The sequence below is a fragment of the Sander vitreus genome, chromosome 22 (genome assembly GCF_031162955.1).
Source record: "Sander vitreus isolate 19-12246 chromosome 22, sanVit1, whole genome shotgun sequence".
Lineage (NCBI taxonomy): Eukaryota > Metazoa > Chordata > Actinopteri > Perciformes > Percidae > Sander > Sander vitreus.
In genome coordinates, this window is record NC_135876.1 from 16,909,536 (window position 1) to 16,936,826 (window position 27,291).

The following is a 27,291-nucleotide window of genomic DNA, read 5'->3' on the forward strand; positions in this document are numbered from 1 at the left end:
CCCAGCAGTACAACACACAGGCTCTCCTAATAGCCAGTAGTTATGACAGTAGCTGTCATATGACACCTAATAGCCTTTAGTATGTACTGTATATCTCAGCAAAGTTGAAATGAAATTTGTGAAGGGCTGATTTATTTTAAAACTGCACATTTTTCACTTCAGATAATCAAATATGTTTATATTTTGTGGCTTATTTAAAATATTTAATTTATTTAAGTTTCTTTTTTTAATCTGAACTGAAGCCCAAAACCAACCCTAAGAGTGACTGTGTTCATTTATCAGAAATGTTAGCTAGTTTACTGGATAATCTTTGATGCATTTGAAAATGGCTTATTTGCTTGGATTTCAGAGCAGTCTGTACACATTGTAGAGCATCACACAGTCATGCTTTAGCTTACTAGTGTTAAGCTCGCAGTGAAAGAGTTTTAGAACCATTCGGAAATATACAGTATAAACGTGAATGCAACATAATTCTTAGTTTGCAATTATAATGGGAATGTTGGTAGCCCATATGGCAGTAGAACAGTTGCTTTATTAACAGAGCTTTACTTGCTGTTTTTTTTTTTTTCAAATGTGTGGCACACGTACAGTATATGGAATGGGCAATTTGGTAAAAGGTTCATTTTAAATTCAGTTAATTTAAATTTAATTTACAAATGTAATTATTGTAATGAATTTCTCTTTACATATTACTTGTTGAAAAAGTAATTACATTACTTTATGAATTACTCAACAGAAAAAGTAATTTGTTACGTTACTCATTACTTTACTTTCATCCATCAACAGCTAGCTTAGGCCCACTACTGCACGCTGCTAAATGCTTCACCAGCTAGCCGCTAACGTCGCCTGGCACATAGCTCATAGTGGGTTTATCAGAGCTTTTTCACTGAAAACAGCTGCTTGTTGCAGCAGGAAATAGGGTTGAGGAAAGATTGTAGCGAGTTAACAACAATAAAGTTGTGGGATGTAAAACCAAAGCAATGAGCTGAAAGATGCTAAAACGCTCTGTAGAGCTGAGGGGAACTGCAGAGTTTGGTGATAATTATCTGTGGGTTCATCACTTTCTGTAACGTGAAAGACATTAGCTGCGTTCCGTTCCACAGTGTAAATAAACAGTACTGCCTACTCCCTGCTCCCTGTTTAGGGAACGTCGGTTAAAGGAACTTCCCTCAAAAATTCGGAACACCCTGCAATATCACCAACTTAGATATCACTTCCTCCGTGCGTTAGCCTGGTAACATAAACACCTTGGATATGTTGCTGCTACTGAAATAATATATTGAAACAAAAACAGATACCATTACAAAATGTATTCAATTGAAATGTATTTAGCTTGTGAATAAATGTGATTTGATTAATTTACAAGATGTACAGTGTCATTCCAGCGAGGCGCAATGACGGGTGATGATGGGTAATCTTGCTTCTTAACTTCAGGTGAAGTGATGAACCATTGTTCAGTCTTCCCTACACAGTTCACAGTTCCCTTTGAACTGAGCATGTTTGCTCCAGTTCATTTTGCTACAGTTTGGTATCTTACTTAACCTGTGCAGTGCACTTTGCAGGAAACTACTAGGCGATTGGAACGCAACCATTCTCTCACTTTACAGGAAGTCATTTGATATATTGTTAATATACAGATATTGATTAGTGCAGCTTTATAAGTGTTGCATTTAAGTGTTTACCGTCAAATATAATTTTGCCATTAATGAGTCCTATTGTTAGTGTAAATATTTGTCCTTTGTTTAGGACATTTTGAGCATTATTACTGCCAGGTGGAAATTTTGTGTGCTGTCTTAAACTTTAGCACATGTACCAACAGTACAGCAACAAAGTGGAAAAACACCCCAAACAATACAAACTTCTGTCTGAGTGAAATGATTAGGCTAAATCACATTTGTTTGGCTAAAGCAGCTTAAAGCAAGAAGCATGCATCGCCAACAGCGTAATAACACTGACTGGTGAGGAGCTTAAGAAATACCAAAGTCTGACAAAACAACAAACAGTTGGGTCTAATGTCCTAATCCTATTCTATAGCCTATGTCTTTAGGTTCATGTTCATTATAGTTCCCCTCACTCACTGTTTCCTGGTCAAAGGACCTGTGCATCAGTGCAGATTTTGAAAAAAAAGACAAATACTGAAAGATCTAAGCTACTTTTTTCGTCTCATTATTTTAGTTTGAATGAGATTCCATAACGGTATTTAGCATGACCACTGTAATGAAGCCGGAAGGACTACATGATAACTCTGAGTAAATCATAGAGGTAATTAGCACTCAGTTTTACCTAATTGTTTGGCAGGAAAAATCATCCCGCACTGTTACAGCTCTACTGCCACTAATGGAAGTCTTACTGCTGCCGTTTCCTGAGTTTTGACAACTTCTTGTAAGTGCTCACTGTGCCGGCTCTCACTCGACACGTACCCCTTTCAAGACGGGGCAATCTAATATGCCCTTAGCCTCGGGTCAGCCCCTTCCTTCAGCAACAGCGGCACAGCTCCAGCAGTTAGTAACTTCATCTCATTCACATCATCTTTCACAAAAGGTGTGTCTGTTTACAAAACCCCGGCGAACGCGACACTTACCACGTCGGCGGGTACAAAGCCCCAGTCGAGTGATCCGGGCTTGGCAATGAAAGATAAAAGACTGAGACTGGTGCTCTGAAGCACGTGTCTGGATGATGCTCTCATCGGCCTTCAGACAGACAGGTGGAGGAGAACGAGTGCAAAGACGGCCAACAGATGAGCACAGGGAGGACGGGGGGGGTTAAGCCTTGGCCAAGGTTGGGCTAACTTCATTCCTGTTTGATACACTTTGATATGTGCACTCTACCTGAGCCCAGACTGTGAGTGTGAGGGGTGATGAGCAGGGACTTGTCAGACGCTTTATGGGATGCGGCGTTTGTTTATTAATCACTAGGTTCTGTGATGTGTCTCTCATCACCCCAACAGGTATAATTAAGCTTTAAAGGGCATGGGAGGCTTGATGTGTCTGCAATTCATTTTGTTTTATCTCCTTGTTCCTTTTGAAGTCACTGCTGCATGGGTAAGGTGTAAGTGTACACTGTAGAGTGTGTGGGTATGTGCGAGTGTGTGTATGTGTGCACGTACAGTAGAGGAGTGTGTAAATCTCTGTATGGTCAGAGAGCTTCTTCATAAAGAATTTGTCTGTGGTTCCCATGTTGCATGACCTTCAAAATGTCTGCTGACACGCCAGCTTGTTTAGCCTGACACGTCTTGTTTAGCCTCGGCAGATTCAGTCGTTTTGAGGAGTGACAGTTCAAAGGTTGTCAGTTTGTGATGGCCAGGTATTGTGCTGCTTGTATGACATCTTGGGTTCCCAGTAGGCAGCTGCAGCGGCCTGTTTTTCAGCACAAGTATGTGACAAATGTTGGGGGGAAAATAAACACAAAGCCGTCTCGCCGTGACTGACATAGCGCTATTGACCCTATCAAAAGGTCAAGCGAATTGGAATATACATCAGAGAAATGTTTGAATTTCATGAGTTCTTCCCCACTTCATCTCTCCTGAAATTGATTTGTGGTGTCAAATGAGACATGTTGAGTGGGACTATATGTAGGAATGTAAACAAGGCAACGCTGCACTTTACTAGCCTTGATCTTCCATTTCAGCTCTCTTCTTGCAAAAAAGATCTTCACATTTGTTGTCAAAAATAACTCTTTTCCCATATACCAAGCAAAACTACAGAGAAGTTGTATCTGAAATATCCAGTTTGATAAGGCAACGTAGGCTATCAAAACACCTTTGCTAGCTGTAAGTAGGCCAAACTATTGTCCATGCCTTCTGATGTGCTTCTTCTTGATTCTGTTCCATGTGATTCTCTGACAGCAGCAGGCAGAGGTGTGAAAAGATGAGAAGCTCACCTGTTGACTTTGGCAGTGGAGACTGAGCAGGCAAACAGCCAGTAGTCTGTCACCTCTCCCACTGGATCCTCCGGTTGTGTCCCCTCACATGTGAGTGAATCGATGCAACTCAAGCAGAAATGTTACCTGGCATTGCACTTAACATGACGGGCAAAGGTCAGGGGAATGTTTCAGGATCAGTCCCGCCTGGAGGAGCTTATGTAAATTAAAGGCGTTATTTCTCTGACATAAATCACATTCATGTGGAAAAACTGATGTGTCACTGAGAGAAGACTTTATTTTGGCTTATCTAGGACAGAACAGTAGATTAATATACATTATAGATGCAGAATGAAACTATTTCTTAATATATCAGTAGGATTTTGTTATTGTCTTCCTTATTTATTTGTTCCAATACTTCTGTCTATGACTCAAAAGGTTTTTCCAATATCTAACCTTCCTGCCCCCACCAATTTACAAGCTGTCTCTCAAAGTCTTCTGTACTCACCTGAATGCACCATGGGAAATACAATTAAGGGGTGACAGTCAAACATCTCGTCAGCAACTTCAAGCTTACAAGTTACAAATGTATTCTGTGCCACAGGAAAAACATTCCCATGTCCTGTAACTTATTATTACTGGGAGAAATCTTGATTAGGGTTAGTTATTTTAGATATGGAGTTTGTAATATATAGTGATTTGATGCTCTCTATTAAACTGAAATGCATAAATAAATATTCTTCAGATGATCGGAGGAATAGATTCGATGAGACAGATAATGGGAAGAAAAACATCTGTGGGTGCACCTTGGGCACATTGAGCAACAAGTAAATAAGTATTGCTACTTTACCTTTCATCACGCACTAAAATTACAACAGGAAACCAAGAGACTGCTTGTTTGGCAGAACTTCAACATGCTTTGAAGTATGCGAGCGATGGTGAATGACTTGCCCCTGAATGGTGAAGCAACATGTGTCATTTAGACAACAGAGATTTGATGTTTCTTTAATGATTGGCTTTGCTTTTGACGACCAAATTGTTTGGGGTTGTTTTACTAGAGCAGATGTTTGACAGCTTAATACTGAATGCTGAGGTGGGAATGAGACATGATATGCTGTATGGTTGCAATGCATTGCAGATGTGATAAGGCAATGCTTCCTTTTCTCATCTTTTTTGTAAGTTTTGTTTTGCTCCGTTTAATGTCTTTATTAGCTAATGGACAGTAGAGAGTTAACAGGAAATAAGGGGAGATAAAGAATAGGCAATGATATTCAAACCATTCATGTATAACACAAGACTGTATTTTTCCCCCCATACCATTTATAGCCTGGCACTTATTCATTTATATCTCTGGGTGTGTTCGGCCATTATGGGCAACGTCCCAAGTCAATGAGCAGGACTGCTTTATGTCAACATTGGGTTTTTCTATGATTTTTGTATCAATGTAATGATATATGATTATTTTTCATAATAATTCATCGGATTAGTTAAACATTTTATTTTTCTCAATAGATCTTCTAGAAACTTGACTATATCACAGTGTCTTCCAATATTGCAATACAAAATTGAATACAAATACAAAAATACTGTGACAGAGCATTTATCCTTATCACCCACCCTTAGTGTGTGTCTGTATGTTTTTCATGTAAGACATGTACATGTACGGGCTGTTAAAACAACTTTGGCGGTGGGACAATATAGAGTTGAATGTTGAAACAGTATGTTGAATACTGTTTTTAGCAGATAGCATACAATAAATCAATTTACTATACTATTTTATATACTAACAGGAAAATATACAGTAGCAGAACAAAGTTACTGTATTATAATGTAGATTGGGACACACAAACTTAGGACATACCCCTTTAACATGATCCTGAAAAATAATAATCGATAAGTAAAAAACCCCAAAATGTAAATATGAACATTGTGGCCCCAGTTGCTCATAGTTTGTTTGTTTTTTGGTACTTTCTTTTTTTTTTTTACTGTTGTTGTCTTAAAGCAGTCTTAAATTATGTGCATTGACGGGCTAAATATGGCTCTTCCCACCATGTTCCCACCCCTCATCACCTAAATATGGACTCATCCGTTGAAATACATGTAGGGTACGAGGAGGAGACAGCATGGTCCTGTGCAGACGCGGAAAGTCCCCAATTATGTGGTAATTCTAGAGAGTGGTTGTGATATTTATTCTTATTGCCCAAAGAACTTGGCATTTATGAGACTCACCACAAACACATTCCCCACAGCACAGGCAAACTTCATGCTCTTTGCACCCGTTCAATCAGATGAAATAGCGGCTGGTGCTGATTTATGGAGTTTGGAAGGAAGTCTCCAGCAGCCGTGCTTATTTAATTCAGGTGCTCCTTTAAAACAATGAAATAAGTTAATTAAGTTTACAGTAGCTCCTATTTGAGATGATTGATGAATGTGTGTAATTCTCCACAGCCATGACAAACACTGCTCTGATTCCAGTCCAAGGATTATACTTTTTAATGTGTTAATCTTAGAAATATAATCAAAAAGTGTTCACCTAGTACTAATGGATCTGGAAAGTACATCAGACAAATTTGATGTCAAGTTGTCAATCAGGCATCTTTTATTTAGCAGAATTACTGCCATACATTGTGCCTGTAACACCCCTCAAAGGTCAATCGACTGCACTCTGTGCATAAAAGGTATGATTTGACTCGACTGGATGTGTATTGTATGTAATCAGCATGGAGTCAAAATGTAAGGATGAAAGGGAACGTGTAGAAGTTGCAGTGCCTCTCAGACGCAGCGGGGGCGGCTGGATTTTCAGTGCTCATGCCTTCACAGGGCACAATTTATATCCATTGTGTTGGTCTATTTCGAGCTATAGTGATGGATTCTGCTCAATTATTGTCCATTATGAAGAAAGATGGCCGCACAATCATGCCAGAAGTTATCGGTTCAGGCTGCAGTGACATTACATTGAAATCATCACTGCATGTTCAGCTCAGCCACAAATAACCCAAACTTAAATTATTAATTAATATACACTTGTGGCCCCTTAAAATGTGAGCAGTTCCTGAATAATGAATAAAAAGCAAATATTAAAGAATAATCCAAAATATATAAATAAATATTTTAAGGTTATTATTTACTTCCCTAATAATTACCTGGTAACCCCTTAGATAAGTATCAGGTTCTCTTGTGGTGGTGTAGTAACCTAACACTAACACAGCATTAGGCTACTTACCAGTCAAAGCAGCTTATCATTACCTAACTACATTTTGTGGGGGTGCAGGCTACATTTTTAAGATTTGTTTAACAAGATTCTGGTTTTAAAACAAGTCAGAAGTAGAGTTTTCAACCAACTCATGGCGCTTATGTTAGCATAATCAGCTAGCTAGGTACTGCTGATAAAATCTTACAGCGACAGTTGTCATATTAGCCAACCAAATCGACGGTCGCCAGCTAGAAATGAGAGGCCAGCTTTTGTCTTAAACCGAGGACCCATTGTCAAAAATTTCCAAGAATTTCAAGTGGTAAATTTGCCAACATTATCATTATAAACTGCATTATATCAACACTAACTAAGGAGGGCGTGGCTTTACAAACCTTGTCTTACCAGAAAATGCATCTCACAAGACTCAGTCAGGCTCTGTGAGTGTGTTTTTGGCCACAACATTGCTAATTATCTAACAATTTTTCTACCCTGCTGACCCATATGGGGTGCCGAATGTAAAAGTTTGGTTACAATTTTTTAGCTGATAAATTTTCAACATTTAGCTCACTTTCCTCACATTTAGCGCATTTTCCTCACATTTGAGACAGACATTATATATATATATATATATATATATATATTATATATATATATATATATATTATATATATATATATTATATCTAAATGTTAAATGTTAAATCTAAATGTTATATCTAAATCTAAATGTTAAATTTATATCTAAATGTTAAATGTTAAATCTAAATATTATATCTAAATCTAAATCTTAAATATATATCTAAATATTATATCTAAATCTAAATGTTAAATATATATCTAAATGTTAAATGTTAACTCTAAACGTTATATCTAAATGTGTCGCCAAGTGTAAAGCTAAATATTTAGAAAATATTCAAATCCCCAAGGAAACCACGCCCACTGCAGTGGCTTCAAATCGCGCTGCATATTTAGATATAACATTTAGATTTAACATTTAGATATATATTTAACATTTAGATTTAGATTTAACATTTAGATTTAGATTTAACATTTAGATTTAACATTTAGGTATAATATATATATATATATATATATATATATATATATATATATATATATATACATAATTTCTCAAATGTGAGGAAAATGCGCTAAATGTGAGGAAAATGAGCTAAATGTTGAAAATTTATCAGCTAAAAAATTGTAACCAAACTTTTACATTCGGAACCCCAAAGACCCATAGCCTATATCCAACAAGTAAACCCTGCATAGCCATTCTCATGCTTTCAATATGTTTATGTCTGAATAATGATGAAGAATTGGGAAACAGTGGGTGAGTTCCTATCCATCAGGACGCTGCAGTGGCTGTCGTCTCGCCAGAGCTCAGGCAGGCAGTCAGCACAAACTGGAGGTAAGTGAGAGGGAGAAGTCCCAGCCAGTTTCACAGCAGGCCTCCATGGGCCTCTGAATGCCACCATAGCCCACCAGCGGATATTAATCAAAATGCCCAATCAATAACTTCTCAAGTGCTAATAAGCACTGGCACATTTCGTGATATGTGAGCCCCTTCATCATTTCAACTACCCGGAGATTTATAGGAAATCCATTGTTAGGTCCAAAGTATGAGGTAATGTAGCACTTAGTAAATGAAGTAAAACCAAAAGCCTGGGGTGATTTGTATTTCATTTACAAAGGACATGTCTAATCATTAGGAGCTCCATCTCTCTAAAAAGCAACCAAACGGCTGTAATGATGGCTGTGTTCTTTTATAGCTTACTTACTCAGCAATGACGCAGGAGATAACAGCAAATAGTAAAGCCTCACCGTCCTCCACTCCTGACTGGTTCACTCCCAGATAGCCATAGGGGACTCCTATCCACCCTGGAGTGATTAAAGTCATGTTAAGGAAGCATTATGGGTCAAGTAATAAAATAATTTGATTTCTGTCCCCCTCCACTGTCTCCTATCAAAGTGATTGGTCTCCTGGTCATCTCACTGGCTGACATAATTGTTAATTAACCATTATGGGCTGCCCTCTCTCATCTATATCTCACAGCAATTACTCATATACACAACAATGCAATATATCACAGTGTATGATGTATGGACACAGACCAGTTTATGAGTATGAACTGACTCAGTATCATGAAAGTGTTGCACATTCACTCATGTCTAGATGCTTTATTTGCTCAAGCATTGATTACCCTTATGTTTGTCTCACATGATATTTTCTACAGGTGCCTAAGATGAATCACAGCGGTTTAGTTTAAAAGCCTTAGCAGCTCTATCTCACCACAGCATATGCATGAGCTCTGAAGAACTGACTGTTCCTTTTCAACCTGTTGTCAGTGCAAACTTGCAAAGAAGTTCCTACACATAGCAACATTTTTTTCCTTCTTTTTTTTAACCTTTCGCTTAAGTCATCAGCTCTTTGCACGTCAAGGTGAGTTGTCTTTTCAAAAATACCACAGATCAGGTAAAGAGGTCCAGGGGGAAGAAAGTTAAATAAAAAGCTCTTTAAGATGGTATTCATAAAGAAAAAGACAAACAATGTACTTGTTGAAAATAAAAGCGCACACAAAAATCCATTCTGATGACAGTTGGAAGAATGCAGGCTTTATGGGGGACTTGAGCCCCATCTTTGCCGTATCTTTTAAGCATGATTATTTACTTAAAACAACAAACCAAAGCCCAAAGTCTGGCATTGTGGACGACAGGCCTTTGATTGAGCTCCGAGCTTGAATTTTTAACTAATAAATTGTTCCACGCCTTTGTCTGGGGCATTAACAGCAGTGGTCTGCGTTTTTCTTGCCCTAATCTCAAGAATGCAGCAGCCTCTTGAGAAGCTCAGGGGTTTCCTCCTCTCCCAGAGTCAGGTCTTCACTTTGTTTTCGTAGAGGACTCCCTGATTGACAGGCCTCACCGTTAGCCCTTTCCTCTGCCATCTGTTTTCACAGATTCTGACTGAACACATGAAAGTCAATCAAGGCTGCAAAGCATTTTAAAAGTTACACACCCCCAGCGCTCTGTGTGAGAAATAAAGCAAACTTTTCATCAGGCTCACAAAAAAAGACAGTTTGGACTGTGTGTTTGTGTGTATGGTTTTCCATGTAAGGGTGACCTGTGAGGGATCCCTTAGCTCACAACACAGGTATGAGCAGCTTAGCTTTGTTCAGTGCCTACTCTGACGACAGCTTGGTGAGTCACCTATAGACACATAGACTAACCTTCTTTGGTCAGGTTCCAACTATTCACTGACAACTCCCCGACAATGAAATAATCATTAGTGAGATTGAGACACAGCATAACATTGTCTTTGCTTGGTGATAGAGGGGATAGACATGGAAAACTTTGTAAATGTAAAACTAGCAGCAGTGGCGGAAGAAGTATTCACATCCATTACTTCAATAGAAATAGCAGTACAACTGTGAAGAAATACTTAATTTCAATTAAAAATCCTGCATCTTCAGTAAAATGACCTATTTTCAGCCAAATTTACAGTTATTTTATATGTGTACACATCATTTTAATGTTGCAGTTAGTCAAGATGAAGCAAATTTAAAAAAAAAAGCATAATTACTGTTAGGTAGTTAATTCTACAACCATTCATAATGTCTTATAAACGAATCTATACTAATTTACAATGTAACTTGCTACTATAGCTTTTGGGTAAATATAGTGGAGTAAAACGTGTAATATTCCTCTCTGAATTGTAGTAGAGTAAAAGTATCAAGTAACTGGAACTGTAAGGTGGAAGTAGGCTACTCAAGTACTGTACAAATACCTCAAAATATGTTTTACTTTTATGGTTTATTTAAAGGATGGAGGGAGGGTAAAGAGGGAGGTAGGGGTGCAGTGTCAATGCTGTCATTTCTTGTTTTCTTTTTGTTTTGGATTTTACTTTGGTTAATGTATGATTAGGCTAGGTTGTATAGGATATTTCTCACAATTTGTAAACCCATTTCAATATAACTTTGTTCAAATATCTTCTTTTTTAGTACAGTATATGAGTAAATTTAGTCACATTCAACTTCCATTTAAACATTAATATTACTGCATAAATCACAAGCCTTAAAATACACAATGTAAAAACACTGAAAGGATTTAAGAGGTACTTGAAAAATTGAAAGTATGACAGCGTTATATAATTATTAGGCTACAGAAATACACCATAATACACATCACACAATTCAATGTATGTTTTTTTTTTGTTTTTTTTAATTAGGAAAAAATAACCAATCAGGTAACCCAGAGGATTTGGCTCAGCCAATCAGAGGCAGAAATGATGCCCCGCGTTGAGAGGAGGAGGGCCTGGACTGGTTACCTGGTAACCACTCAAACACTGTGTTGATAGGATGGCAATGCGGAAGGTTTGGATTTTGGCTGCTTTTCATCCCATTTTGTTAATTTGTAATTTCATAAAAAGGAAAAACGTTGGCAGATATATCGTCAGGGTTCTTCTTATACGTTCATTCAGTCTGAAGACATTGTCCGACTTTAGGCTTGAAGCTAAGTTTTCTTCCTGTTTTGCACCTGCGAGCTTAATGAGATAGCAAACACCAGTGTGACCTGAGCTCCATATTTCCGTTGACATTGAAAACACCCAACGTACTCTCTAATTTATGACTAAAATGAGGTCAGACTTATCATCTTTTAGTAAAACAAGAAGATAGACTGTAGCCAAGCGCTTTGTGTCGGTTTTAAAAAGTAATTTATTTGGCACACTCGTTTCGGCATTAAGTGAATTATCTTTGGCAATTATAGCATTTTCCATTTGGCCATGCAGTGATTTATTCATGCATTTTGCTAGTATTGTGTCTAGACCGTGTGGATCAGAATGCATTTAACGTTGTATTTATTGCTGATTCTGGTCTGAGATAACGTAAATAAAAAGTCTACATTTGCTACTTTGTCAAGGTTATAAAATGTTGCTATGCCTCATGCAGCATTTTATGTAAACGCAGTGATGAACATGTATGTCATATTTTTGCAGGGCTTGACATCTAAAGCTAGCAACAAGTTGGTGATCACCTCAGTTGCCTTTCAAGACCACATCACACGCAGCCTGCTGCATCCAAACTTCTCACTTTCTGACCCTTTGATGAGATACAAAATACAAGCACCCAGAAAAAGAGTGGAGAGGGGTCTGCAGACACAAGATCAGCAAGAAGAGAGAGAATATGTGCTTGATTCTGCTCCACCTCCTTTAACATTAGGTAAAATGAACACTATGGGAAATTTGGAGAGACCATTTCTTTAAATAGGCCATATAACCAGTATTTTTCTTATTTCCTACAGCTCAGAAGTTGGGTTTGGTGGCCTCCCCTGCAGGGAGACTGACAGAGGACGAATGGACTCGGGTCAAGGCGAGGTCTGTTCAGCAGGGGGACTCAGCTCAGCCCTGTGCAATGTGCAGGGAGGAGTTTTGCCTTCAGCCTCAGGTATTCCCCCAACACAGTAGCTACTGTTAATACTCTGTGAGAGAGCTCTTTCTTTCTTACATGTTTCCAATGTTCTTTCTGTCCTCAGGAAAACCTGTGTTTCCGTACACACACATGCACACAAAGCCACCCCCAACCACCACATCCCCCTGCAGTTCCTGTATGTTCTAATCTGTGTAGACAACTGTACAAATTTACCCATACTGCCTTGGAACTCAACTGTGACGTGATGATGTAGCAATCAGTGTGTTACTGTGAGGGTCATTCAGTCTTTTACACCTTTCAGATCCCCTTTTAAGATGCCAATCTCCTGAAGAATGCAAGACTAGAATAGGCGGCCTCACAAAGCACAGTTGCCATAGATGCACGTGTAAATATTAGTTTGACTAAGGAAAAAAAAAGTTAATTAGAGCTTGCTAACAAGGGAAAGTGACAGGAGGGAATCTTTGTTGATTTGGCATTTTCCTGCAAGCCTTCATATTGTAACAATGCATTTGTGCGCCACAGTCTTGTGTTGCACTCAAACATTAATATGACAATTAAAAATGCTTACAGCAGCAGTTGTGTGTAGACTGAAATATTTGCTTCTCTATCCAGCTCATTTAATACCAATCTTAAATTTTCAGTAATAGGACTGGACCTAAAAAGAAAATGTTACTCTGCTTTCTATTACATTTTATTCCATTTCTATATTGTGTGTCTGTCCATAAACCGTACTGTAGCTTATAGCCTTAAAGCATTGGGAGATGTGAAATTTCTCTGTGCTCTAATGGCTTGTCGAGCTCCTGGAAATTGTACACTGCAGGGGACCCTTTCACTGGTGATGGAGTGTGTTGGTCAGGCCAAAAACAAAAGGAAATCAATATGCCTCCCCCCTGCCCTCTAGAGATCTGAGTAAACTGGTTTGTGTGCCAAGCCCCATAGCTGTGGCTGCCTCCTTTCAGACGATAAAAGAGTCCCTCTCACAGGTAGAGGAGACTATAGTCCAGATCCCAGCCGGCCCACTGGGGGTCCTGCTGACTCCCTCTATCCTCTCAGCAAATAACACTTAAAAGCAGATACACACATTCACATACGTGCATTAAGACACACATTTAGCATGGCTTAAGGCTCACATACACACACAGCATGTGCACAGACTGTATACTGTATGAGAGCTTTTTCTAAGCACTTTAAGAAAACCTGAAAACCAATACACATTCAGCAGCATCCTCTGTAGGCATTTCAAACTCATATAGTTAGTCAATCTATGAAATTGGTTTGGATGCTTCTTCTTGTTTCATTGCATGCATGATACCATTTTTATTTCACATATACTAAATAACCTATGTCACTGGTTCTTTTTAGGTGTTGCTGTCTTGTTCTCATGTTTTCCATAGAGCATGTTTGAAGGCCTTTGAGAGATTTTCTGGGAGGAAGTGCTGCCCGATGTGCAGAAAGGAGCAGTATGAGACACGGGTGATCCACGATGCAGCTCGACTCTTCAGACACCAATGTGCCATCAGGTACGGGCACTAAATTTAAAGAACAAATAACTGTACAAACATTCCCATTAAGCAGCAGAACAACAAGAACTCCTCACACAATCTCACCTCACTTTAGCAAAACATCTGTTATCTAGTGCTGAAGGAAAAAACATCCTCAAATATTAAAATGTTTTATACATGAAATACTCAAAATAGTTCAGCTGCTGTAAAATATTTATATTTATAATGCACATTTCAGTACAGTCAATCTGCTTTGCATAAAAAAATGGAGGCATGATCAAATTGCTCTTATCACAATTTCACATCAAGTTTTTTTATTCATAAAAAGTTGTTAATATGAACTGTATATGGCTATCTGAGTTGGGGCCACACTTTCTATTCTAGCTTGAGGTTTTATGAGAAATAATGTCATTTCATTTTCACTAAATTGAATTGGCCCTACCAAGAAGCAAATGGCTTCACATAATCATAGCAATCAATAAATAGTGTTTCTCAAATGTCTGCAAAGACATTGACTTTACCCCATGTTTCTAACACTTAAAACGTTTTGAGGGACTTTTTTGAATCTATTTTGTCTGTGTGTAGAATTCAGGCATGCTGGCGAGGCTACGTTGCTCGGAGAAGATACAGAAAATTGAGAAAATCCATCTGCCCAAAAGACAAACAGCTGCGACGGAAATTCTTCGAAGCAAAGGTGAGTCTGGACTTATCACAAAAGGTGCTTATAGATTAATCCTGCTTCTTTGGTTCACACTTAACATACATAAGGTCACATTGCCTAGTGTTTGTCTCGTCAAGTCTCTAGTTTTTCTTCCAACATTTCACTCTAACATTTTCAGACTGTTTAGTTGGTCAAAGAAAGCCTACGACAAATATCACATCTTGAGGGTTGAGACATGGGTTTCAAGCACTCACTGACCCTACTGCTAACCTACATACAAAGACACACACACCTTCACCTGCTCTCACCCTCTCAAGCTCCTTTGATGCTTTGTGAATCATACACTGTTTGTCCACTAATGTGGAGAGAGTTTTGTGTTTTAGTCAAACAGTCTGGACATTCCAGGGTCAACACAAAAACCTGATGTCTCCTGTGCATGTTTAGGTTCTGGTATTCCTTCGTGTGCGTGCGTGTGCGTGTGCGCGTGCATGCATGCATGCGTCTCTGTTGCTAGGTTGGATGGGAAAGGGTGAAGAGGTGAGGTTGACCAGGATGTTTGGATACCTCACGTAGGTTGTCATTTCAGGCTTTGTTCTCTACTCCCATTTCAAATCTATAAATCATGCAATGACTGGACTTGATGGAGGGATTATTTAAAAGTGGCCTCAAGAGCAGCCAGTGGATGGGGTCGTTTGACTCTGAGGCTGTGTTGCCTTCATGGTGGCTCTCAGGAAAAGGGAACATTGCCACCTAGTGAACCTCCACCAACTGAGGTGGAGACCAAAGGGATGACCAAAGAAGAGACTGGTCACCAGATCTTTAAACCAATCATCAGTTCTTTGGGGATGCAGAGTAATTTCTCATACAAATGCATCTAATAACCCTGCTCTAAAATAGCCATAGCTCCAACCCATGCATTGTATGTCCAAAGTCTATAAGAACAGGCCCTATTTATTTCTATGTGGAGTGTTGTAATCATGCAGAGTGCTCCTGCGCTTCAAGAGGCTGATTAAGCATAAGTGACAAATGTGTGAGGGCCACACTCATAATGTGTTTCAAGGGTCGGAGTGTCCTACCCATCCCCCTGTCAGTCTCCATCATCTTGCCTATAAACCATGCCTTAACATTTCACGTAAACTAAGACACAACATTTACTGAGCCAATTGACTCTGTTCTAACAAATTAGGCCATGTCCGGGTCCACATGCTTAGGATGGAGTCATAAGACGTTGTCAGCCACTATACATTCATGTTGTGTGATTCAGTGGTTGTGGGTGGTCATGAGATTGTCTCATATCTTTTGTCACACTGAGGATGATCTTCAAGAGCTGTGCAACACAGCGCTGACAGGTCTGATTGACTTGATTTTCAAGGGGAAGACTTATTTGCTTAGCTGACTGTAATGCAAACAGGCGTGTTAGTGCTGAGCTGGAACCTGTGTGAGGCGGAGAAACCTATTCTTTCAGTTTTCCTTGTGATAGCAGGAGGCCATAAAGCATCTTTGTACTGCGAAGCCACAGGTGTTCATGGAAAAAAAAACTCCCACATATCAGGTCAATTTCAGAAATCTTATCAGCTGATCCTGATGCCCAGCTTTCAATTTTTGCTCACTTCGGAGGTCCGACCCTGAGTCAACACATTAAGGGGGACACTACCAACATCTAGATGGATTGCCGTGAGATAACACCTCTGCGCTCTATGCTCCACCTCCTCTTCCCTCTCTGTGTCCTCTCCTGTCCACATCTCCTGTAGAGCAAGGCAAAGTTCACCAGAGGCTGTACTGTTTGCCTTGACTGTCAAAAAGTCAGCCAGGCTCATAAAACCCTTCGTTCGAATGGTCAACAGTTGTTTAATTAGTGATAAAAGCCTAGCTGTAAAGCAATTCTGAGGCTCAGTGATAGTGTGTGTGTGTGTGTGTGTGTGTGTGTGTGTGTGTGTGTGTGTGTGTGTGTGTGTGTGTGTGTGTGTGTGTCACAGACGGAATACAAGTGCATGTGTGCAAGCAGGTGCTGAGGCTAATGCTACTCTACGTAACATGGTGCAATAATTACATTACTTTTCCCAGATGTAGTGCAACACATTAATGTAGAGCTGCATATGTTTGTCACTATTTTCTAAAATGTTGTAGACCGAACAATCAATTGATCAATTGAATCTCAGCAGATTGATCCATCAGTTGCAGCGCTATATTAAAGGTGCAGTAGGCAAGACTTATAAAACTAACTTTCTGTCATATTTGCTGAAACTGACCCTATGTTCCAGTAGAACTACATGAAGCAGGTAATTAAAAAAAAAAAAATCTGGCTCCTCTGGCACCACCTACAGCCTGTAGTGCGATTTGCAAAAATCCACAGCTCCCTGTTCAGATGCACCAATCAGGGCCGGGGGGGTGTCTAACTGCGTGTCAATCACTGCTCATGCACACGTATTCATTCTCCCTTGTGGGGGGAGGGGCTTAGGAGACCGTTTTGGGCTTTAGCAGAAAGGGGGGAGGGACTGAGAAGTTGTCGATGTTCAAATGTTTTGACTAAGTCCTGGATCTTCACAATCCTACCTACGGCCCCTTTAACGTATAGTTCTATGTAACATTAACCACATACAGTCACTGAACCAGTGAATGTGTTCACAAGGATCCCTTACTTGGTTGGTTTCTCCAGAGCTTTCACTCACATCACATGGTCCTCCATCAGTGGATGCAGTTTGCTCAGTTGTCATGGTAATGGTTTGGTTGTCATTTAATTGTGAAGATGTTGCTTACGTTCTATGCAGACATTTATGTTAATTGGTCAATTGCTTAGTGTTGTTGGAACTTGTAAATAGCCTATTCATTGACTATTGAATATGTTTTGGATTTAAAAATGCAAATGCAGACATTAATTGTTGCCTAGCAACAGCTGCTATAAATGGGAGAAGACAGATTAGTTCTGGAGGACAGACAATGAAAAGAAGTCTTTAAATTTGGTCAATTTGAGAAAAGAAGAGGTGACCGGGCGCTTTAATAAATAGAGAACACATCTTAGAAAAACTGACCCAAGTCCCCACTACCATCCCCCCTCAGGAAATTATGACCAGACACCAAACATATGTCTTTAAATTAGTCCTGTCAAACGATTAAAATATGTAATTGCATTAATGTCATAGTTAACTCGCAATTAATCGCAATTAATTGCACATTTGTATCTATTCTAAATGTCCCTAGATTTCTTTTTGTCCACTTATTTTTTCTCATTTTATTGCTCTTATCAACATGGAAAAGTGGATCGGCTTGCTTTGTGCTTTTGTCACCTGGCTTTGACGAGGGGGCGGAGAATTGCTTGGCCATCAAGTGGTATTTCAGACTGGACGTGCTGCGATGATAGCTCAGTTCACAACGACAAAACACACAGATCACTTTGGTCTTGTCAGTGGAGCCATTTGGCAACTTTTTAAAAGCTTTTTAAAGCTTTTTTCCATTCAGAATCTTATTGGCATCCATTTCGGCGTCTCGCACTCGCCATCCACTCAAAACGTAACGTTAGCCTACTACTCTTTGGCCGGCTCGCAAGCCCAAACAAGTGTGTGCGGCGTGCCTGTTGTTTTGTTTCCGGTTTAGCTAGATCCGGTGTGGTGTTGTAGTTTTTCTAACGTTACTAGTTGTTGCAACAGCATGTGTAAAAAAAAACTACAAAGTTTGCTCTGCCAAAAAGAACATTAATCTTGCGATAAAAATATTGACGCCGTTAAAATGGGTTTGTGTTAACGCCGTTAATAACACGTTTAACTGACAGCACTACTTTAAATGTCTATGTATTTGGATTTTTTGTATGTTAACTAACTGTTTGAATATCAAAATGTTGTTTCAAAGCCTCTGCCATGAATAACTTTATGATGTATACCGAATACTGAATCTTGTATTTATTGCTCTTAAAGTAAAAAATATCGACAATGTGTAATGTATACTCTGGCATTAGTATACGTTGAGAAACACCTGCCCACTGACCAAGTGTAGGAACTTGTCTTCTGGTTAAAATGGTTCAGAAATGTGGTATTAATTGTATGTAAAGTTATTAGAATTAATTAGAGTTGTTATAGAAGTTATTTTGGAAGTAATTAGTAATTGCACGACACTGAATGGGCAGAAACTAAAACTAATAAATGACTTAACGTTTTGCCCAAACATTGTGTACAAGACAGAGGAGAGGACATGTTTATGTGTAATTTGTAGAACAGTAAAGGTGTCAGATATGTGTGTTTCCACATTTCCCAGCACTGTCTTTTTCTTACTGGTTTCCATTAATTCTCCATGTTAGTGGGAGACGTGACTGTATTGATCTGGCTGTTTAACAACTGCACCCTGTCAGCGTGCCTCAGCCATTACAATACACACAAACAATTACCCTTCGCCGAAAACACGACTCTATTGTGTATCTGAATGAAACATGCCTCCTTTGTGCCACTAAAATGTTTTTTCAAATTAGTTGCAGGAGTTGAATGACAGCTTTGTCCGATACTGTCACACCGACACGGAGGCTTTTCTGAGTGATATCAACCGCTCCCTGTCATCAAGCAGACGAGTGTTTCAGCAGCTGGAGAGAAAGCACGTCTCTGAACCTCAGGAGAGTGACTGGGATCGAATACAGAGCCAGGTCAGGAACAAGACACACTGCTGAACCAGCAGCCACTTCTATCATTAAACAAGGCCCCCGTAAAAATATCTAATCCTTCTTCTCCCAGCCTTGCCTTTCCCTTGACATGTTAACGCTTGCATGGGGACGAAAGCATCACAGCTGCTGTATAAAAAGTACACCTCTCCAGAGGTGATCATTCACTTTATCAAATGAATGGCAGCGAGTAGGCTAATAATCCTCCGTGTTTACAAAAAACATGAGCCAGTCTGATGATGCACGGCAGGCTTTTCATCGCCCTGACTGCTGTGGAGGAATTGAAAAGGCATTAAGATTTGCTGTTCCATAAGGCTCCATTGTTGGCTTTCATTGCAGCCAGTACCATTTTCCATAGAGGGGGCGGGGTGTGTGCAAAGATGTCTTTTTTTTCTTTATCTGGTGTGAAAAGGTTGAGCACAAGGCAGGAGTGGCTCAGCCTTGACATGGAGAATCAAACAGTGAATGTGCTTTCAACACATACCTTGCACCTTTTTCACGGGTGCAAACTCTATAAAGCAGAGTGCAGCTCGTTATGAAACATTTAACGGCCGGGCATGTTGGCCCCTAAATACAGGAAGCTGTCTCTGGTTAATCATTGGTGGCGCTGTGTGTGTGTTGCTTTGTTTTTATAAGGATCACTGATAAACATGTTATCAAATCGTGCTTGATCAAACCTGTCAGTCAGTTGCCAACTGATTTGGTTCAGAGTTCTTTATGACATGGCAGTGGCGGGAATATCACTGTTATTAACCTCAATCAACAAAACAGAACCAAAATAGATCTCTGTAACACAAGGTGTGAATATCCTTAAGGTAGTCAAACTTAATTTGTTTGTTTCCAACTCCAACAGGTTATCCAGAGAGATGTCTGGGACTGTCCCATCTGCCTGACTGCATTGTGCAGGCCAAGCCTACCAACGGAAGCAGGTACATCCAGCCATCGGCAACACAGACGCACCATGCTTCTGTCCTGTTCCCACCTCTTCCATCAGCTCTGTCTAGAGGCCTTTGAGGCCTTTTCTATAGAGAGCAGACCTTCCTGTCCCCTGTGCAGATCCGTCTACCACAAAAAACCCATCTAACCAGGTACAAATTTATGGCATTTAATGACATTTTAAAGAATTTTTATTTTTATTTGACAAAGGACAGTGTAGAAATGGGGGAGAGAGAGGGTTATAACATGCATTAAAGGTCTTAAGGCTGATATTGAACCCATGACATTGTGGTTATATGGCATGCGATGTAACCACTCAATGACAAGAATAGTTCCAAAATTTTGGGAAATACTTTCCTGCTATAATATGAAGCTGGAGCCAGAAGGCGATTACCATAGCTTAGCATAAAGGTGGGCTAGCTTGGCTCTCTCCATAGTTCAAAAATCAACCAACAGGCCCTCTGAAGCTCACTGATATAATACATTGTATTTCATTTGTTTAATCCATACATAAAAAAGAATGTAAACATGACCATTTTTGGTTTTATCTGGGGATACCAGTAACTTCTGCAGTCTTGCAGAGACTCCAGAAAGTCACTGTGTCCTGCCTTTAGTCGCCGGGAAATAGTTACAGCATGTAACTCATCTGTCAGTATTGATGTCCAGGGTGTCACACTGATGAATGAAAAGATGTTCACAAAGCATTTTTTCTACTTTTATTTGCAAACACACAAACATCAAAAATAACTAAACAAACTGAGAAATTGTAAAAAATACATTCACAAAACATGTACAAAAAATTACATGCAGCAACCAACTGACATACTGTATAGACAGTACAGAAAAAAAGCTGCTTCATTTATACAGGCCAACCCTCAACTTTTGAAACCCCCACACAACACAGAGATGTACTGTAAAGGCAACCAGAAAAGCTTGCTTGAATAGAAAATGGCCCTCTCAGTTCTTACCTCAAAAGCCACTGTGAGTAGTGATTGTGATGTTTTATTAGGGGAGTGACAGTGCTCTGCTAAGTAATGCAGAGCCCGTGTTACCACAGTCTGCAGCTGAGTGAATGTATGCGCAACCATGATGGAACTGGAAACAGCTTTGGTGTAAAACATTCCCTGTCCTAAGAAAACACACATTTCAATGCATATATAAATTACAATTTCCTTACTTTCTTTTGTCATCATGTCACTTTAGTCACCATGAAAACAAATGGGGTCTATAACGCAATGAAAAAAACATCATTAGATCACTCAACCTTATCATGCTCAAGTCTTATGGGTAATGAACGAGTCTCAAGATGGAGCCTCTCACTAGATAAGAGCTACTGTGACAACATTCTTGGCAAAAAGCAAGATTTACATTCTATTCAGCTGGTTTGAGACCAGAAATTTGGTGGCGTACAGGGGATTACAGTGAAACTGTCTAGAGACAATGTACATAGACGACACAGAACAAGAAACAACCTTAACATTAAGCCTACGAGATGCTTGTCGTATAAGGCATTTAAGGTGGTACTGGAGACAAAGAACATATCAATTCAGAAGATTTTGCAGCAATATGACTACATGTAAATGGGGCCTGAGTCACAAAGTCTTTCTACCAGCTGCAAAGTTGCAAATTTTTCACTCATGCATTCTATGAGACTGTTACAGGTTTGCATTAGATTTAGGTGTTGATAAAAAATGTGTACAACAAAATACAGATTGCTTAGTGAGTCAGACCCTCAGTGGTCTCAACGAGAGCCCAATATTTACATCCAAATAATGCAAAAGAGTTATGAAACACAATATAATATGTACATGTAAATACAACATTTACAAAAATGACAAAACAAATGTTCTGTGCCCTGTTAATTTAAAATAGATTTTTTTTTTTTATATGAGCAAAAATGTGATGACATTTTCTTACCATGTGCATAATAACCAATTTTAGGAAATACAACCATAGGATCAGCTCTAAATGCATTAAAGCTCTTTGGAACTGAAGTAGATATAACTCCCATAGTTTCACATTTGAAGAGGAGACAGCTCTTAAAGTCTAATCTAGAGCACCTAAAAAAAGTTCTTACCCTACTTCATACAAACTAATGACATCATCAATAAAGTTAAAGCGCACTTAAGTAAAGCCAAATAAAAAGACAAATGACAGCACGAGTGTCAGTAATGACAGTGCCAATGCATATAATATGAATTGTATTGATGCTGTGCAGTTTTATGTAATGGCTGTGATGAGTAAATAACTTTGACTTCTTTCATACTTCTCAAAAGCACGTTATTTTCACATTTTGAGCTTAAACAAATAAAAAAAAGACAAATTGACACCTTGTCAGGCCTCTATCCGTTCACATAACAACCAACGACCAATGATTAAACCATGAACTGCAAATGCTCCATGTATCACTGGCACAAATTACCGTGGACATACTGGCATTAAAAAAATGAGTCTATTGGAAATGGGGGTCTATTTATTATACTGAATACAGATAAGGAGCAGGGTGATGGAAAATAACCCTTTGCCTTTTAGCTAGATTTAAGACTTAGAAAAACACAGTTTCACCTGCTTTACCCTCCTGCTTTTGTCTAGTGCAGTGGTGAGGAGGTTATAAAAGAAAAACAGGTAGCAATGCTGGGGGGGGAGTGCCCCTGAAGCAAGAGATGGGTGGTTTAAAATCACAGTCGCGGTTAAGGTCTACATCAAGGTCACTGCAGTGATGCCAGTCTATTTCACTCCTCAGTCTCATCCCTGGCTCTGTCCCAGCTTCCATCCAAGACGCAGAGGATGGAATGTCACGAAGCTAAATTGCTCTCAGCCTCCATTTGCAGCATCCGTCAGACACTGCCTGGGTTTATTAAGTTCCTTCCAATCCCTTTCACCTTTCAGCAGTACTGTCGAAGTGTGTGTGTGTGTGTGTGTGTGTCTGTCTGTCCCTTTCACAGAGTTTTCTGATGCCCGTTTGCCGAGAGCTTCCCAGATTCAGGGTCCGTGGGGCTATTTGACAGTTGCAATTTATCCAGACCTGGGCAGGGGGAGATAAGGCAGAGAAATCTCATTAAAAGCCTCAGACTTTCACTTAGACAGAGGTATTGATGTGCTTTTTTCCCCCTCAGTGCCTCTGTCTGACATTTTCGAACCCTATGTGTATCAAACATCCAGGGCCTGTCACCACAAGCCTTTGAGACTAGCCCCATCCTCTGTCACATGTCAGTCCCCCAGCACATTGGATCTCGCTGCAATTTCTTCCATTTTGTCACTCCAGGTTGTGCTGTCTGAGAGAAATAAACACTATCTACCTCCAAAGCCACAGAGTAGGTTGGTGTTGTCAGCGTTTCAGACTAAACCTTTGTGGATAAAAAAAAAAATTGTATGAATTTGACTAGTCAAAGTGGTATTACGAAATAGATTGCTTTATATTCTACAAAACATCCAGCTTATCAAAGGCAAGGATTGTTTGTTAAACATTGCAGGACAATTGAAGAATATGTGGTGCAGTCTGTAATTAGTTTGTTGTAGTATATTAAAAAGGTGCTGGTTAGAAACCCTCAGGACACATGAAAAATAAATAGATACGTTTACCTAACGCCTTTAGAAGCTCTTCCCGTACCGCTGAGGTGAATTTTCTCACAAGACAGAGTGTTGTCACGACCGCAAAGAGCAGGTTGTATGAAAGGACAATGTAAAAGTTTCCCAGCCAATTAAATCTCCCAAAGTCTCCCAAGAGATCAAACCTGGTGATACCTGTGAAGGACAGAGAAACAAGTCAATTAACTGGGTTAGAAAGCATGTCGATACTCATTGGGAAAATGTAATGTCTTGGTTGGGTCTGTGACTAACTATTGTATTAATTACGATTACTATTTCGGTTTGACTTTCTTTTTTGAGTCCTAATATATCACTTATCATGATGTATGATAACCAAGAAACAAAATGTTTTCCCCTGAAGTCCAAATTGTTGCAAGTCCCAGAAAATAAACAAAACTGGGAAAACAATGGAAGTTCATTTAGCAGATTTCCCCCTGGCCAAGATTGTGTTCATAAACTAAATTCTTATCAGCAAAACCATAGGGCTGCAGCAAATGGGACAATTTAGGAATTTCTGTTCTGTCTGCAGTTACGACACTTTGAAAAGTGTCTCTCTTTAATGGTCCACCCCTTTGAACAAGTAAAAAGACCCAATTTGAAAGAAGGGCTTACAAACAAAAAACTGTTATGTACGTTACAGGTATAATCTCAGCCTGGAAAAACAAATATTAAACTGTGTGGCCATTAATGTAATTGATTGCCCTATTTTCTCTCTCTCTCACACACACACACACACACACACACACACACACACACACACGGTCTTCTTGGGCCAAAATAAGGTGGTAGAAAACAGGAAAGCCACTTCCAAGTCTTCCATAGAATCACAGTCACCTGTACACACATCTACTTGAGTCAGCCACTGAGCTGGCAACATTCAAATTCAAACAATAAACAAGCACAATCTTGTAAGTTTCCGCGGAGTTGAGGGGTTGCACAATTTGACAGATTTCAATCCAAGAATATAGATTACTCTTAAACGAAACCTGTACCTGATATTTACAGCAATCTTTTTTACTTTTTAACCTCAATAGATAATACAGTCTTTCTCAGTCGCTGTGGTACATTTCTCAGATCAGAATTGTAATTCTCCTGAAAACTACCTGTTCAATCTTCACATCATTGTGTCACTTGTGCACATCAAAAAAGCAGTTTCTCATTTCCTTGAACAAGTTGCAAATGCTTTGGTACATCCATGCAAATGATTATGTACAGTTCTCTGCGGTTTCCTACATTATCAATTGCTTATGTCATGTTGATCAAAATGTATTATAATGGGTCTCTGTTGAATAGTCTCACCCCCCACAACATTTAGGCATTAGTTCATAGCATAAGTCTTTACATGCAAAATGGTTGAACAAGTTGTCATAATATGTAAAGCATATTTCTAAACATTTCCATTAGACTTTTTTTCTAAATCCGTCCTGAATTGGTAAATTTCTCCCAGGTGAATCTTGACTTTCTCTAACGAAGGTGCATCTCATGAACCATCAACTGGCAAGTATATATATAGTCGGAGCACAACACAATGTTAGAATGAACGTCAGGAGGTGTAGGAAGACTGCACTGTAATTCCTACAGCACTGCATGTACAGTTTTCCTTAAGGAGATGTTCTACGTTCACATTTCTTTTTTTTCTTTGTGCTATGCAGTACTGTCTTTTCCTTCCTGTATCGCAATGACATGGTCTGTCAACAAATTACAGTACAAACAGTAAAAGCGTAAATGTGAATCTTGTCCAGTCTCTTGCAATCAAACTCCCACATACACTAAGGTGTAACCTACAATTTACAATAATTGTCATCAAAACTTTAGCCATAGTTTACATCAGAACATCCCTCCAGAGTACACGGTTATATTGACAACGTGACTAAGCAATTTGACTGTCTTATCCGTACACAATGACTTGTCATTCTGATGGCACTGACATGTTCATTGACACAGATATTTACTTTTGAGAGATGAACTAAGGATTTTGAGCAAGAGACTGGCTTTTGCAGGTAATCCATGGTGTTTTGCTATTTGTATGAATTGTTTTGAGAAATGCACTTACTGTTTTGCAAATGTCGAGGATAATTCGAGAAATGTACCAAAGCGACTGAGAAAAACTGTAATGCCTGACAATGCTGTCATCAAAACATACAACAAAGTTTATGTATCTTTTTTGATAGAGACAGAAACAAATCCACTCTGGCTTACAGTAACAACCGCTGATCCATTGCACTGCAAGGTTTATGCTTATTTTCATCACTCGGCTGGGTCTTGGTTAGCAGTATTGTAAGGACTGTTCCCTGTGGAATATGGAAGGATGGGTGACTAAGTATAGCAGCAAAGGTGGTACGCAGGTGGACTTCATCTCTCTCCCAGGACCTTCAGACAGAGATAAAGGAGTGGTTTCTCCTGCAGGCTCCTCTAAGCTCCACACTGCTAGCCCATTTTTAAACCATCTTTCACAGCTGATTGCACGGTGCCTGGAAAGCCTTCAATGCCCTATTGTTTTCCTGCTTATCCATTTTGGCCTGCCAATCCGGGTGTTTCTGCACTCTACCTTGAGGATGGGCCAGCTGTACCATCTAATAATAAAATAATATAGGGAATATAATTAAGCTTTCAATAACCTGATGTGTACAATTGTATTTAATTTACCAATGGTATCTGTCTTTTTTGAGATGTTAATTTTACATGCAACAGTGACCAAGGAAATTACCACATCAATATGTTAAATTTATGCACCACAACAATTTCAGTCATTTGTATGCAGAAATTAGATTCAGATGTGGCACACTGGAGAGGCACGAGTCTTTAGACATTCTACTTCTCCTGTAACATCTTCACAACCTCTGTCGTCAATTAGATTGGGCAATCGATTCAGTGTCTGGAGAGATGTATTTACAGCCGCAGTAGGCAGTTTGCAAGCATCAAGGACCTTTAACAAAATTGCCTGTGAAAAGACAGGGAGAAAGATGATGGAGACCCCAGTCGATACAGCTTGCCACCGTGGTCTGGCTACATCCATTTCTAATGCCAAAGGTTTTGATCTTGGTTTGGTAATTTGAGAAAATCTAATTGGGGGTAAAAAGATGCTTGGCATTTGAAATGTCAGGGGTACAGTGGCGGAGCTGGAGACATTAGCATGCATCTGGTCATGCATCCAAGAAGCAAAGGTGGATTCATCAGGACTGTATGGCACAGTGAGATTATTTTTTGTATATATGAGCAACACTTAATGTGTGCGGCTACTGGCATAGTTGTCACACCTGCATCTGGCTATGAACCGATCTAGAAACCACAACATAAAAGGCATATACTGTATGTATGACCATTTGCTTTAACACAAAGGAGCAACAAGCCATTCTATCAAAAACGAAAGAACATGCCAGTCCAACCAGGGACTTTTGTGGCATATCATTCTCCCTTTTTCTCTCCCTTTCTTGTAGTATATATATTTTTGTTAAAAGTAATGGCTGCCTAAAATCAAAGATTGTTACT

The 27,291-nt window shown here is 39.3% G+C and overlaps 2 protein-coding genes across 4 annotated transcripts in view; one reads left to right on the plus strand and one right to left on the minus strand.

Annotated features, from left to right (window-relative positions):
* The first annotated feature begins 11,405 nt into the window (after positions 1-11,405).
* rnf32 (ring finger protein 32) lies at positions 11,406-20,362 on the plus strand. Its single transcript, XM_078280421.1, has 7 exons — positions 11,406-11,420; positions 12,044-12,266; positions 12,349-12,491; positions 13,839-13,996; positions 14,564-14,672; positions 19,096-19,263; positions 20,132-20,362. The coding sequence occupies exons 1-7, from the start codon at positions 11,406-11,408 to the stop codon at positions 20,360-20,362; spliced, it is 1,047 nt and encodes a 348-aa protein (XP_078136547.1).
* A 554-nt stretch (positions 20,363-20,916) lies between these two features.
* lmbr1 (limb development membrane protein 1) overlaps positions 20,917-27,291 on the minus strand; it is a 40,009-nt gene continuing 33,634 nt past the window's right edge. The window contains exons 16-18 of one of the 3 annotated variants that reach the window (XM_078280418.1): positions 23,797-23,958; positions 23,514-23,561; positions 23,151-23,239 (exon numbers count right to left, since the gene is read on the minus strand). In XM_078280418.1, coding sequence (XP_078136544.1) covers positions 23,551-23,561; positions 23,797-23,958 — 173 coding nt within the window. In that variant the 3' untranslated portion in view covers positions 23,151-23,239; positions 23,514-23,550. Of the gene's footprint in view, positions 23,562-23,796; positions 23,959-27,291 lie in introns of all 3 variants that reach the window. The other 2 variants (XM_078280414.1, XM_078280417.1) reach the window with 2 other exon arrangements.